The sequence below is a fragment of the Oryzias melastigma genome, linkage group LG9, assembly GCF_002922805.2.
Source record: "Oryzias melastigma strain HK-1 linkage group LG9, ASM292280v2, whole genome shotgun sequence".
NCBI classification, from domain to species: Eukaryota; Metazoa; Chordata; class Actinopteri; order Beloniformes; family Adrianichthyidae; genus Oryzias; species Oryzias melastigma.
Genome location: NC_050520.1, coordinates 6,696,027 through 6,708,353, shown reverse-complemented (window position 1 = coordinate 6,708,353; position 12,327 = coordinate 6,696,027). Strand labels below are relative to the sequence as shown.

Here is a 12,327-nt window from a genome sequence, read left to right as displayed (position 1 = left end):
GCTACAGCGGAGCTTGCTAGCTCAATACAGCGGATCTTGCTTGGCTGCTATAGCGGAGCTTGTAGCATGCTACAGTGGAACTCGCTAGCTTGCTACAGAAGATCTAACTAGCACACTATGCTGTCCAATGGGTTGGTGTCTAGCAGGAGCCTGTGTCACTACTTAAGCCAATGAGGGCAAACACAGGTGGGGCCACCACAGAAACTGCAGCCCACATTTTCCGCCCACTTTTAAACCATATGGGGCCCCACATAGCTGGCTGGGAATGGCTAAATATTGTGTTTTTCCCCCCATTTTTTTTTTTTTACCAAGTCACACATTGTATCATGATTGATATTTAAATATTTTCTAAAAAAATGTTGTCAATTACTTGATGGGCTTTACAGGGTTAAGTATACTGCTTCTCTTTTAGAGACTATTTCTTAAATAGACTATTTTTTGCTAATTGATGACACAAAGCTAACTCCATTTTAGGCTTCAGAAAAGAATTGTTGATATACTTACTATAAATGATTCATATTTTTAGTTGTTCATGTTTCTTCTAAAACAACAGCGGCTATTGGGAAGGTCTCTTTGAACTCCTCTGCCTCAGTCCCAGCCCGCCTCCTTCTCTCTGCGGGACTTCCTCTGAGTCTGCTCAGACTCGTTTTTTATTGCGGACTTCGCCCTCGGACACGGCTCTGGTCCTGGTTTGCACCGGCAGGTAGAAGTCCTTATTAGGGGCCGCGTTTCCGGTGCGTCACGGCTGACTCTGAAGCTCCGACTTTGACAAGAGCAGCGGCGGCAGCATCTGCTCCAAAACAAGCGCGGAGGGACAGGATGGGTGTCTTCTGGGGGAGTTTCTGCTTTGTTGTCATAGTCTTCAGTGAGTATTTAACTTTTTTACTTTAATTTTACTTTATTTTTTGTCACAGTTTGTCTTATTAAATTATTGAAACGGTGTTTTGAGGTTTGGGATCAGGATTACGCATGGTGCCGTTTAATCCTGAGGTTTTCGCCTGTCTTAAACCTGACTTTATGAAAGATTTAGAGTTAACCTGGTTGTGGGCTTTTTCAGAATGTCTTGCGAGAGTTTGTGCCCCAGGTAAACAGGCGTGGCAGCGGGGGTTGCTGGTGAAAGTCCCTCCAACATTCATCCACATTCCTGTCCAGTGCTGGCTGAAAGCCTGAAGCTGCCTGCATGGACTTGTGTCTGCAGGAGGTCTCAGCAGATCAGAGCATGATAGGGATTTCTTAGTTAGATTTTTATCATCCAGAAAGTTGCAAAAGAAAAAATATTTATCCCTCCTGAAACTTTGTCAGTGCCCAGACTTCATGAGTCAAGACTGATTCAGCCACACACACCTCACATGACAGGAGAGGAAGCTGAGGTGAAATGCTGCTTCACAGGGTCAGAAAGCTTTGCTCATCTGTTTTCAGAAGTCTAAAACTAAGTCACATTCAATTCGTTAGAAATGTTTTTTATATCTTGATGGTCTCCGCTCATAAGTACCGGTAAGATAAGGAAGGTAAAGATAAAGGAAGGTTTTTCATGACTCTCTGTGAGATCAGACAAAAATGTTCAATGAGAATTCCCCAACCAAGGTCTTCTACAGCAGGGGTGTCAAACTCAATCGCACTGTAGGTTCAAATTCAAAACACACCTTAGGTCGAACAGGATAAACATTTATTGAACACTCTAAAACTCAATTTTTAAAACTGTAACTTTTCAACATAATTATGAACTAGATATATAGCATTATCTGCAATAATGAGTGTGTGAGTGCTGTAAGCTGAATTTGGCTGAAGATTCTAGTGCTGATAGCTGAAGATGCTGAAATTGATGGCTAAAAACACTGAAGCTGATAGTTGAAATTACTGCAGCTGAAAAAGCTGAAGCTAATAGCCAGCTAAAATATTTCTGAAATACCAAATTAGCGTAAAAAAGTAAAAAAAAAAAAAAAAAACCTTGGTTAGCCAAAACAGCTAGCATGTTGCTGGAAAAAATAGCTAAACTTCAAAATAGCTTAAAAAGCTGAAAATAAAAACCTAAACTAGACAAAACAGCTAGCGAGTGAATATATTCAAAATAGCCTAAAAAACCACTGAATAAGCCAAAACAGCTAGCATGTAGCTGAAATTTAAGCTAAACTCCAAAATAGCCTTAAAAATCTTATCATCGTCCAAAAAGCTAGCAGAATGCCAATCTTTTAAACTTTAAAACCGTAACTTTTTAACATAAATATTAATAAAAAAGGCAGGAATATTATTCCAGAATAAATCAATTTAAACCTTAAATTACTTTCAATAATCCACTCTCCATAAAATATATTTTGTCAAAATATACATTAAGCAAAACATGACATTGGGCAATTAATAACAATAAAATAAAATAAAATGATCTGGAGGGCCGGATATAATTACCCGGAGGGCCGGATCCGGCCCCCGGGCCTTGACTTTGACGTGTTCTACAGCAAACTCTCTTATCATCGGAGTGAATTCCTCTTGTAGTGCTGAATAAGTCAGGATGCCCCTTTTTCTGAAGAATTGCATTAGAAGTAAAAAAAAAGAGCCTAGTTGTCATAACAACCTTGAATCTTTTTCCCCTTCCAGCCGACAGAATCTGTGTGTTGGATTCCTTCAACGTTGGAACTGCAGATGCAAAGATTTTCAGCGGCTCGGCAAGCGAGGAGTTTGGCTACACAGTCCAGCAAGCAACAAACAGTGATGGCAAATGGTAGGAATTCACATGTGTTTTGTTTGGGATTTAAATTGCAGCAAACTTGAAGAAATTTCTAGACCTTCCAAAAGTGCTTTTTCCCTTCATGAAAAGCTGATTTTGTTTCAATAAAATTGGAATTCATTTAGTCTAATCCCAAATTGTTGCTTGATTAACCCTGAACGTTTTGGAAAAAGCTTTTCCCTCGGAGACATAAATAGTTTGAAGTGCCTTCAGATAGATGTCTTAAGTTTACCTGGAACGCCCTCAGAGTACCAGGAGGAGAACTTGTGGAGGCCTGCCTCACATTTGATGTGTGATGTTCACTTACTGCATCAATACAGAGGCAGATAAAAAGAAAAAATCCAACTGGGGATTAATCCGTCACCTACTAAGCTCCAGGCGGGAACTATCTGGTTGCTTATTAAGATCACGTTTAACCTTTTAACACCTGAGGCGTCTCTGGTGACGCTTAAACACAAAATCTTTAACATACTGAACTGTTAACATAATAATTCCAGCAGATTTTGGAATCTGCTGGAATTACGTTGATCATGTTCATGATTGTTGATATTTGAGCATTTGTCCCATCTAGTGCATGTTTACTTAGAACTCCATTAACCCAGAATATTGCCAGTAACTGTTCACGTTTTGAAGTGGTATTACCTTAAAAGGTTAGGAACCAGACAGGAAATGTTAAAGATCCACTTCTATGAATATCTTATACATTTTCTCATGATGGAGGACATAGATAAATAAAATTAAATCACATTTCAGAGGATTTATGTGTCCAAATGGATCAGGAGGAGACAAAAAAATGTCTTTTAGTTTGTAAGTCTTTTCCTCGTCTGAACTGGCATCTGGCTAAAAACTGTACGACTGAATAGCTCTAATATTGCTTGCCATTTTTGTTTCCCCAGTAAGGTTAAGTTGGGGTTGTTCGGGGCTGTAAGCTAGCAGGAGAATGTGTAAATAATGGGAGGATGGGAAATGAGTAAACGGTTACTCTGTGCCAAGAGTACCGCCCACAATTTAGAGCACATGTGTTAAAGTTAAGGTGCACTGCGCCGGATCTGATTGGACGGGTCCCTATCACTCCAAAACTCTTTTTTTTTTAGCTAATATTTCAGCTACATGCTAGCTGTTATGGCTAATTTAGAATTATTTTCATTTTTTCAGGATATTTTGAAGTTTAGCAATTTTTTCAGCTACATGCTAGCTATTTCGGCTAATTAAGGCTTTTCTTTTTATGTTTTTTTTAGGTTGTTTTCGAGTTAGGTTATATTTAAACGCTAGGTGTTTTAGCTAATTTAGCCTTTCATCAGTTTTTTAGGTTATTTTGAAGTTTAGCAATTTTTTTCAGCTACACGCTAGTTGTTTTGGCTAACCGAAGTTTTTTTTTTTATGCTAATTTGTCATTTCGCTAATATTTTAGCTGGTTATCAGCTTCAGCGTTTTCAGCTATTAGCTACAGTGATTTCAGTCATTTAACATCAGTGTTTTCAGCTATCAGCTTCAGTATTTTTAGCTATCAATTTCAGCATCTTCAGGCATCAGCACTAGCATCTTCAGTGGCCATATTTAGCTTACAGCACTCACACTAGCATTATCACAGGTAACGCTATATATCTAGTTCATAATTATGTTAAAAAGTTACGGTTTTAAAGTTTTTAAAATTCAGTAAATGTTTATCCTTTTCAACTATAATATATATTAATTATGCTTCTTTTGTGGCATGAATAAAAACAGAAATATATTAAAAAAAAATAGCATTTTATCAACATGTGAATTTTTTTTTTATGTTTGACAGAAGCTTGTTTGATTTTCAATTAATATTAATATTAGTCCAACTTTATGAGTTTTTCCTGCATCTGCTCTGTTCCCTCAGAGTGTCACAATCACAGTGGCTGTCTAAAGCTTCACTTTGTAGCAGTTAGTTAAACAGTAATTTTCCTTTGTCATGTCTGGGTGCTGCACACTCACAGATAACTCATTCTCTGGAGGAGCGGCCTGGTTGCGTAACAAAGGTAGTAGAGGGGCCTACATTTCTACTAACTCATTTAAGTTGAGCAGCATGGGCAGCTTTTAGATGACTCAAATCGAAGGATACTAACCATTTCCTGTGGCTTACACCAGTGAATATTTTGAGAAGTGCAGGCGCTAGCAGGAAGTGGGACATGAGGGCAGATTAGACTTCATGTGCATCTTCATTGCTTCTCATGGTTTTGTTGCTGTGTTCTGGGAGAGAAAAGATAAGTGCGTGAGCAGTCGGCTTCCACTTGTTGATAAAAAGTGTTTGCATGCATTCAAGACTTTTTTTTCTTCTCTAAAAGTCACATTTTGTCATTTAAATTTGCTCTCCTAAATGTGTTTTGGGGTTTTTGTCACATTATTAAAAGCAAAGCTCACGTCCTCTGTGTTTACCAGTGAGATATAACGCTGTGTTTTCTGTAGGCTCTTGGTTGGTGCTCCTTGGAGTGGATACAGTAAAAACAGGAAAGGAGATGTTTACAAGTGTCCAGTCTCAGGATCCACAAACAGCTGCGCCAAACTCAGCTTTCAAGGTAAACTTTGCACTAAAGTTGTTTAAACTTCCATTTCTCAGCCAAACTTTGGGGCTAAAACCCCAAATGACTAAAAACAAAAGTCAGTGTTTGAGTTTATTCAACTTCCATGAAAACTTTAATGAATGAAGAGTGACATTTTAATTAAAGTTCTGCAACTGACATTTTTTTATTCCATTCGAACCCCAGATTTGGTCAAAATTCCAGATGTTACAAATATCAACGTTAACATGTCTCTGGGTTTGACTCTAACCCCCATGAATGCAGGACTACTGGTAAGTTGAAATGATTTAGATATTTATTCAGTCCATGTTCATTGACAGACCTTTTAGTTCTGTCAGAAAATTCTCATCCAGATTGTTTACTTTGATGCAGACATGTGGACCTCTGTGGGGACAGCAGTGTGGCGATCAGAACTTCTACCCGGGGGTTTGTGCAAAACTGGATGCGACGTTTAAGCTGCAATCTGCCTTCTCCGATGCTGTTCAGAGTAAGCAGCTGTTACACCACATTTCAACTCAGAGCATCTCTGTAGAATTCCACTGATGTTGACCGATCCTGCACTAATTAAATCCATCCATCCATTTACATCTTAATTTATAGTTCAACAGTACATTTTTGACACATATGCAGTAAATAGACACTCAGAAGTTGTTATATTTTAAACAACCCCCAACATAAGCAAAAATAAATAAATTCTGAAAATCTTATTAAAAATATATGTAAATGAATACCTAGTATTAGTATAAGTAGTAATAAATAACACGATGAGACGAGCTGATATGACACGTTACAAACAACTAGAATAAACTTCTTCCTTCTCTTTTTCTCTAAATCCCCCGCCCCCCCACCTCCCTTTTCTTCTTTTCCATCCGGTCCAACAAATAAATAAATAAAAATAATCAATATAAATAAAGTTTAGCATGAAATACAACAGGGGTTTATACTTAATAAACCTCTGTTGTGACAGTAAAATCTGCCCAACACTAGAGGCTCTCGGCTCGTATCTGTTTGCTCAGCTGTTGGGCAGGACAAGTTAAAAAAAACAACAACAAAAAAACAATGAGAATAAACTTGAAATGTCATCCAGAACTTTCATTAGTTAAAATTATATTTGTTTATATGATTGGAAGTAAATGTATTCATTAACAGGTTAAATGCTACACATAAAGTAAAAAAAAAACATCTGTCGGAGCTTTATTACGGTATTTTCTGGCCCATAGGGAGCACTGTATTATAAGGCACAGTCTTAATTAAGGGTAGATTTCTGTACTTAACTCATACACAAGACGCACCTTATTATAAGGCAAAAAAAAAATGTAACAGAAGCAAAACAGTGAGTTTAGTTCAAATTAATTCACTATTTAACAAACCACTTGTTTTATTTTAATCAATTTTCTCCCTCAAAACATCTTTGGTGTTTGAATCAAACACGCCGGTTCCCTCTCATCGTTGCTGGAGTCAGTCTCATGACCAGCCGCTTGTTCAGCAATGATGTCGGCAGCTTTACAGCAGATCTTTAGCTCAGGTGTCAACAATCCCTTAACTCTGCCTCCCAAGTGTGTGCTCCGTCTGTCATCCATCGCTTCCAAATAACGTGCTTGAAAAACATGTGCATAAAGTTTCAATTTCAATGTCAATGTCAGCACATGACTTACTAACGTGATCATCTCCTGGATGAACAAAGGAACGCTGTCAGACAAAGCATCCGCATGTTTTTGGGACTGTGCGCGTAATGGCGCTGGGCGGGTAAAGGTTGCACGCTAAAATGCTGGTCGATCTTTCTGTGTTTGTGGCACTAAGGTGGGTTTCTGCTGTAAACTTTACCGCCATCCACGTTGTTTCTCTAGAGCACGAATCACTTTCTGTGTCCCTCAAAATGCGCACAGCGTGATCATCCGTGCGCTCGCCGCTCCCGTGTCAGTGAGAAATGGTCCAACAATCCATCGAGCGGAGACTTCCCAAAGCTGCACAAGAGCATTTTTCAGATTTTGAAACTTAGTTCACACAAAAGGCGCACCTTATAGTGCAGAAAATACAGTCATTTTGTTTGTTATATTCCAATTCAGTCCAGATTTTTCCAATAAAACCAAATTGTCTGCATGAAAGTGGCCTCAGATCACATTAAAAGGAACTCTCAAAAGCAAAAGATGGATGGAAGACAAAGTTGGTCCATCGAAGACACCTTTATAATTACTCCTAAAATCTGCCAAAATGTACCCAAATAAGACCATAACTGATCTGAATTGATCATTTTGTTCAAAAGTCTGTTTGATATTTTGTTTTTTCATTGCCAGTAAAACACATTGTAGCAGAGAAAAAGTGTTATTCAAGTGTTTCCACTTTTCCGATGAGGTCATCCACTCTGTCAGACCCACTCCCACTTATAAAACTTGCTTTGCTCATTTTCCACCCCTGAAGTTGCAGAAATGTCATTTTGACCACAAAGTCAGAACACAAAGAAGCATACTGTTTCTATTGTTGAGGGTTTACTTTCTATACATAAACATACACTAGATTATCTAAAGTTTTGGCTCACCTGCCTTGACTCACAAATGAACTGAAGTGACATCCCATCTTTGTAACTCTTCCATAGAAGACATTCTGATAAATCTACAGTAAAATAGATTCAACTTTACAATCTTTAAACTTTAAGACAGAGCGATTCCAAATAAGAGCAAATCTGGTGTTTAAAAAGATCATATTTATTAATGTTCATTAGAATTGGATTCTTCTAGCAGACCCCAGGCAGGACTAAAATGTTAGATTTTTTAGAACGTTGTTCATGGGAAAAAATAGTCTGAAACAATGTCATTAAAAAAAGAAAAAACAAGTTTTGAAATTCCTTTTACCGCCATGTGAAACAGTGCAGAAGTCCAGAAAACCACTTAAGCTAAGCTCATTGTGTTCATACTTCTTCTTAATTGTGGTTTAGTTTGACTGAAAAAAGAATGAAGTCATTTTATCAGATGTATGGTTTTCATCGGATTCTGTGTGTTTAGAGCTTTACCAGCGCTCACACTTTTGTCTTAGGAATGACATTTGTTTGCTCTTTTATGATTGCTTTTGCTTGTGCGTGTTTAAACCTCTAAAACCACTCAGAGGTTTAAGTTTTAGTTTCTTCTTTTCTTCAAACAACCCAAAGAACTGAAACCAGTGCAACACATTTTGAAACTAAGTTTCACAGCCAAACTTCTTGGTAGTTGGTGCAGTGGTGTAGCGGTCGACCTCTGATTGGAAGATGTGTGGAAGTGTCCAAAGACACTGAACCCCAAATTCCCTCTGGTGGAAGGTTGGCACCAATGTTCGCAATCAGTGTGTGAATATGTGTTGGGCCTTCGAGGACTGTAGAAAAGCGCTCTACATATTTGCATATTTACGTATTTATATCCTGTTTGATTCTTTTTTCAGAGTGCGGGGGGCCGATGGATATTGTGATTGTGTTGGATGGTTCAAACAGCATTTACCCCTGGGAACCAATGAGGGATTTTGTGTTGAAGCTCATACCCTCCCTGGACATTGGGCCCCAGAGTACTCAGGTGACACCTATATGGAGCTAAGTTGGGACCACTATTATTTAAAACACAAATGAAGCAAATTGAAAAAAAAATTGGTGTTCGGCCAAAATATCAAAAACTTAGCTATTCTAAAATTATTTTTTTTTCAGCTTCATATGTTCAATTTTTTAGGTTTCAAAACTCAAAAGTTCAATTTCAAAACTTTTTTTTGTTTCAAATCTTTTTTTCACTTTCAACTCTTTTTTTTTGTTTTCAAATCTGAAAATTTCAGTTTCAAAGCCTTTGGCCCGTTGTGGCTCATTGGGGCGGGGCTAGCACAAATAAACGTGATAAAACTTTTTACACCCGTCTTGGGACAATTTCAGACTATGATAGTACAGACTAAACAGCCATTTTCTGACCGTAATTATCACAGTTCTTAGAGTCAGTGAATGCACCGGGACTGAAGTTACCACCCTCATTGATTTTGATTGGTCCTTCATGTTAGCCCCGCCTCTAAGCACCACAACAGAGCCAAAAGTTTTGAAACTTAAATTTTCTGATTCGGAAAAAAAAGGGAAAAAAAAGATTTAAAATGGAAAAAAAAATGAGATTGAAATTTTGAGTTTTGAAACCTGACAAATAGAACATTTGAAGCTGAAAATAACAAAGTTTATTTTAGAATAGCAAAAAGTTTTGGACATTTTACATTGTTTTTGGCCAAACACCATTTTTTTCAATTTGTTTAATTTGGCTTTTAAATAATATTGGCGCTAACTTAGCTCCATACCCCGATGCTTTTTCTGTCGTCACTAGAAAATGACGTCAGTTGGAAGCCTGATGCTACGTTTTGTTGCAGTTTTATTTACTTTTCCTTCTTTTTTTGGTTTTTCTATTATCTTGTCAGGTCAGTGTGATTCAATATGCAATTTCTTCCGAGTTTGTAATCCGAATGAACGAATATGAATCCAAAGAGCAGCTGTTGGCTGCAGCATCCAAAATCACACAGATGTCCGGCACTATGACCAACACCTTTCATGCCATCGAGTTTGCCAGGTTGGTGTTGCACGACCTTTATCAATGTGTTGCGTCAGTTTTACTCACAAACTTCTTAAATGCACAGATGGTGTGTAATAGTGTATGAAGAGAAAGTAGACTCATCCTACTTGTTTGGGCGTATTTCTTGATTTGTAACTCATACACCTGGGCTCGCGGAAGAGCTCCACGGTGTAAGGGAGTGTGCACAAATAGAGAAACTTTAGTACTGAGTGTTTTAAAAATACAACTTTAGACTTTTTTTTGCATTAATTGTTGGGTATATCTGTTTAAGAAAGTGGGAAAATGTCAAGTTTTCCCCAGATATTATTCAGAATCTAAGTTCAAAGCGACTGAAAAGAAAACTCTGATGACCCAGCATTCTAGCAGCATTTAAACGCATCATTTACACACAAATCTTGGAGGAGTCTCACGTCTGATTTGTGCATAAATGTTGTATTTTTTTATGTCTTTTGTAATTTTGTACATGTGAATACACATATGGAATTACATATAGTTATGCACAAAATTTATTGCACGAGTTACAAGTCAAGAATTATGCACACAGAATTCAAATGAGTCTACCGGTACTTTCACTCCATAATAGTGCACGCTTTGCTTATTTTACTCATAAAAAATCTAGATTTGTTCCTATTTAATGCATTTTTAATATAAAAGATAAAGGATTTACAATTTTTGTTTTTTCTTTAGTCAGTGGGGTTTCAATGAAATATATGGGGGCCGACCCGGGGCTTCCAAAGTCATGGTGGTCGTTACTGATGGCGAGTCTCATGATGTAAACAAACGTGAAGCGGTCATCGCAGAATGTGAGAGGAAAGGCATCACTCGCTTTGGTATAGCGGTGAGTATTTATTATTATTTTATGGACAACCTCTTGGTTTTGCAGGGGCAAGAACTCAGAACAGATTCCACTAAAATTTCATTTTTGTGAGTTTAGCTTTGAAAATATGTTTCTAAAGACTATTTATAATTTTAAAAGACATGATAGCCTCCAACATTTGATTTTACAAAGAAATTAGATTGGAAGATTTATTAAAAAGTAATGTGAAAGACGCTTTTTCCAAGGTGGTTTATCTGACTTTTATTGTTTTTAGAATTAATAAATTCACTTCTGTGTTAACAAGTGTGTTAAATTAAATTTGATTCTAATTTTGCTTTTTTTTCCTCCCAGGTTTTGGGTTATTACATAAGAAATAACTTTGACACAGGCAAACTCATTGAAGAAATCAAATCCATCGCCAGTTTCCCCACAGAGAACTTCTTCTTCAACGTTTCAGAAGAAGCCGCTCTTTCCAGCATCACTGGAACTCTTGGCAACCGCATCTTCAATATCGAGGGTGAATATAACTTCTGTTTTGAGGAGATTATTCATCTGAAATACATTTCTTTTTCTTATGGTACATAAATATCCATGTGTTTAATGAAGGTACTGGAAAAGGAGCCGACAACTTCCAGATGGAGATGTCCCAGGTTGGATTCAGTGCTCACTACTCCAGTAAGCAGGTAGTGAAGAGATAAATAGATTTTTATTAACAGTACACAGCCGTTTTGGAGGTGTGTAATTGTGTTAACTGATGTTTGTGCTGCTCTAGAATGTGACAATGCTGGGAGCAGTGGGAGCGTACGCCTGGAGTGGAACCGTCATCCATCATGCAGAGACAAATGTAAACATCCTCCCTTCCTCAGCCTTTGAGAGAGCCTTACAGGACAGAAATCACAGCTCACTGCTGGGTACGTTTGACTTTTATTCATCCCAGAAAAATTGGAGGCCTTTAGTCACTACTAAGGATGAAATGGTTTATAGTTCTGAAGAATAAATAAGTGAAAAACTACTGAGATTTAAATCAGAATAAGCAGGTTTTCACACCTCCACGTAGGAACAACTTTCATTCAGCTGCTCCTCTCTTAAAAAAGGAGTGTTTCATGTCTGCAGAGTTTGTTGTGCAACTTTGTTGTTGGAGAAGATTACTACGGTGGCCCTCAAGTTCAAATCACATCAACATATTACTTGACGGAAAATAATTTTAAAATCATACAGGCAATTAGAAAAGCAAAAATGTTTAAAAAACACAAAATATATATAAATATATATGTATCTACAATTAAAAAAGCAAAATAAAAAAAATAAAAAAACATGCTTCATTCATATTTTTAAATATCTCCTTTATTTATATATTAAGGCCAGGAATTTATTTTAAAAAGTAACTAAATAATCACAAATCTGCAAAAAAGTATAATGATTAATTGCAATTATTTATTTTTTGGTACAATATTTCCCAGCCACTTATAATCTGCAAATAATCACAATATGAAATCACATGCAAAATTGTACATTTAGAACGTTTATTTTTAACCCTTTGGAACCTAAAGTCGAAAAATCAGTTTTTGTCTTTTCTCTTTTATATAATTTACCTCCATTTTTAATTTGAAACACTACCTGCTTGATCATTTGTTATCATTTTAATCAGCTCAACCTCCTCTATGTGACACTACCTTTATTTAGTCATTTTTT

General features: G+C 37.1%; 1 protein-coding gene across 1 annotated transcript in view; it reads left to right on the top strand.

The window, feature by feature from the left end:
- The first annotated feature begins 641 nt into the window (after window positions 1-641).
- itga2.2 (integrin, alpha 2 (CD49B, alpha 2 subunit of VLA-2 receptor), tandem duplicate 2) overlaps window positions 642-12,327 on the top strand; it is a 29,766-nt gene continuing 18,080 nt past the window's right edge. The window contains exons 1-11 of the mRNA XM_024275277.2: window positions 642-865; window positions 2,593-2,716; window positions 5,153-5,262; window positions 5,452-5,537; window positions 5,638-5,752; window positions 8,674-8,801; window positions 9,667-9,815; window positions 10,506-10,656; window positions 10,987-11,152; window positions 11,242-11,318; window positions 11,408-11,546. Coding sequence (XP_024131045.1) covers window positions 820-865; window positions 2,593-2,716; window positions 5,153-5,262; window positions 5,452-5,537; window positions 5,638-5,752; window positions 8,674-8,801; window positions 9,667-9,815; window positions 10,506-10,656; window positions 10,987-11,152; window positions 11,242-11,318; window positions 11,408-11,546 — 1,291 coding nt within the window. The 5' untranslated portion in view covers window positions 642-819. The remainder of the gene's footprint in view (window positions 866-2,592; window positions 2,717-5,152; window positions 5,263-5,451; window positions 5,538-5,637; window positions 5,753-8,673; window positions 8,802-9,666; window positions 9,816-10,505; window positions 10,657-10,986; window positions 11,153-11,241; window positions 11,319-11,407; window positions 11,547-12,327) is intronic.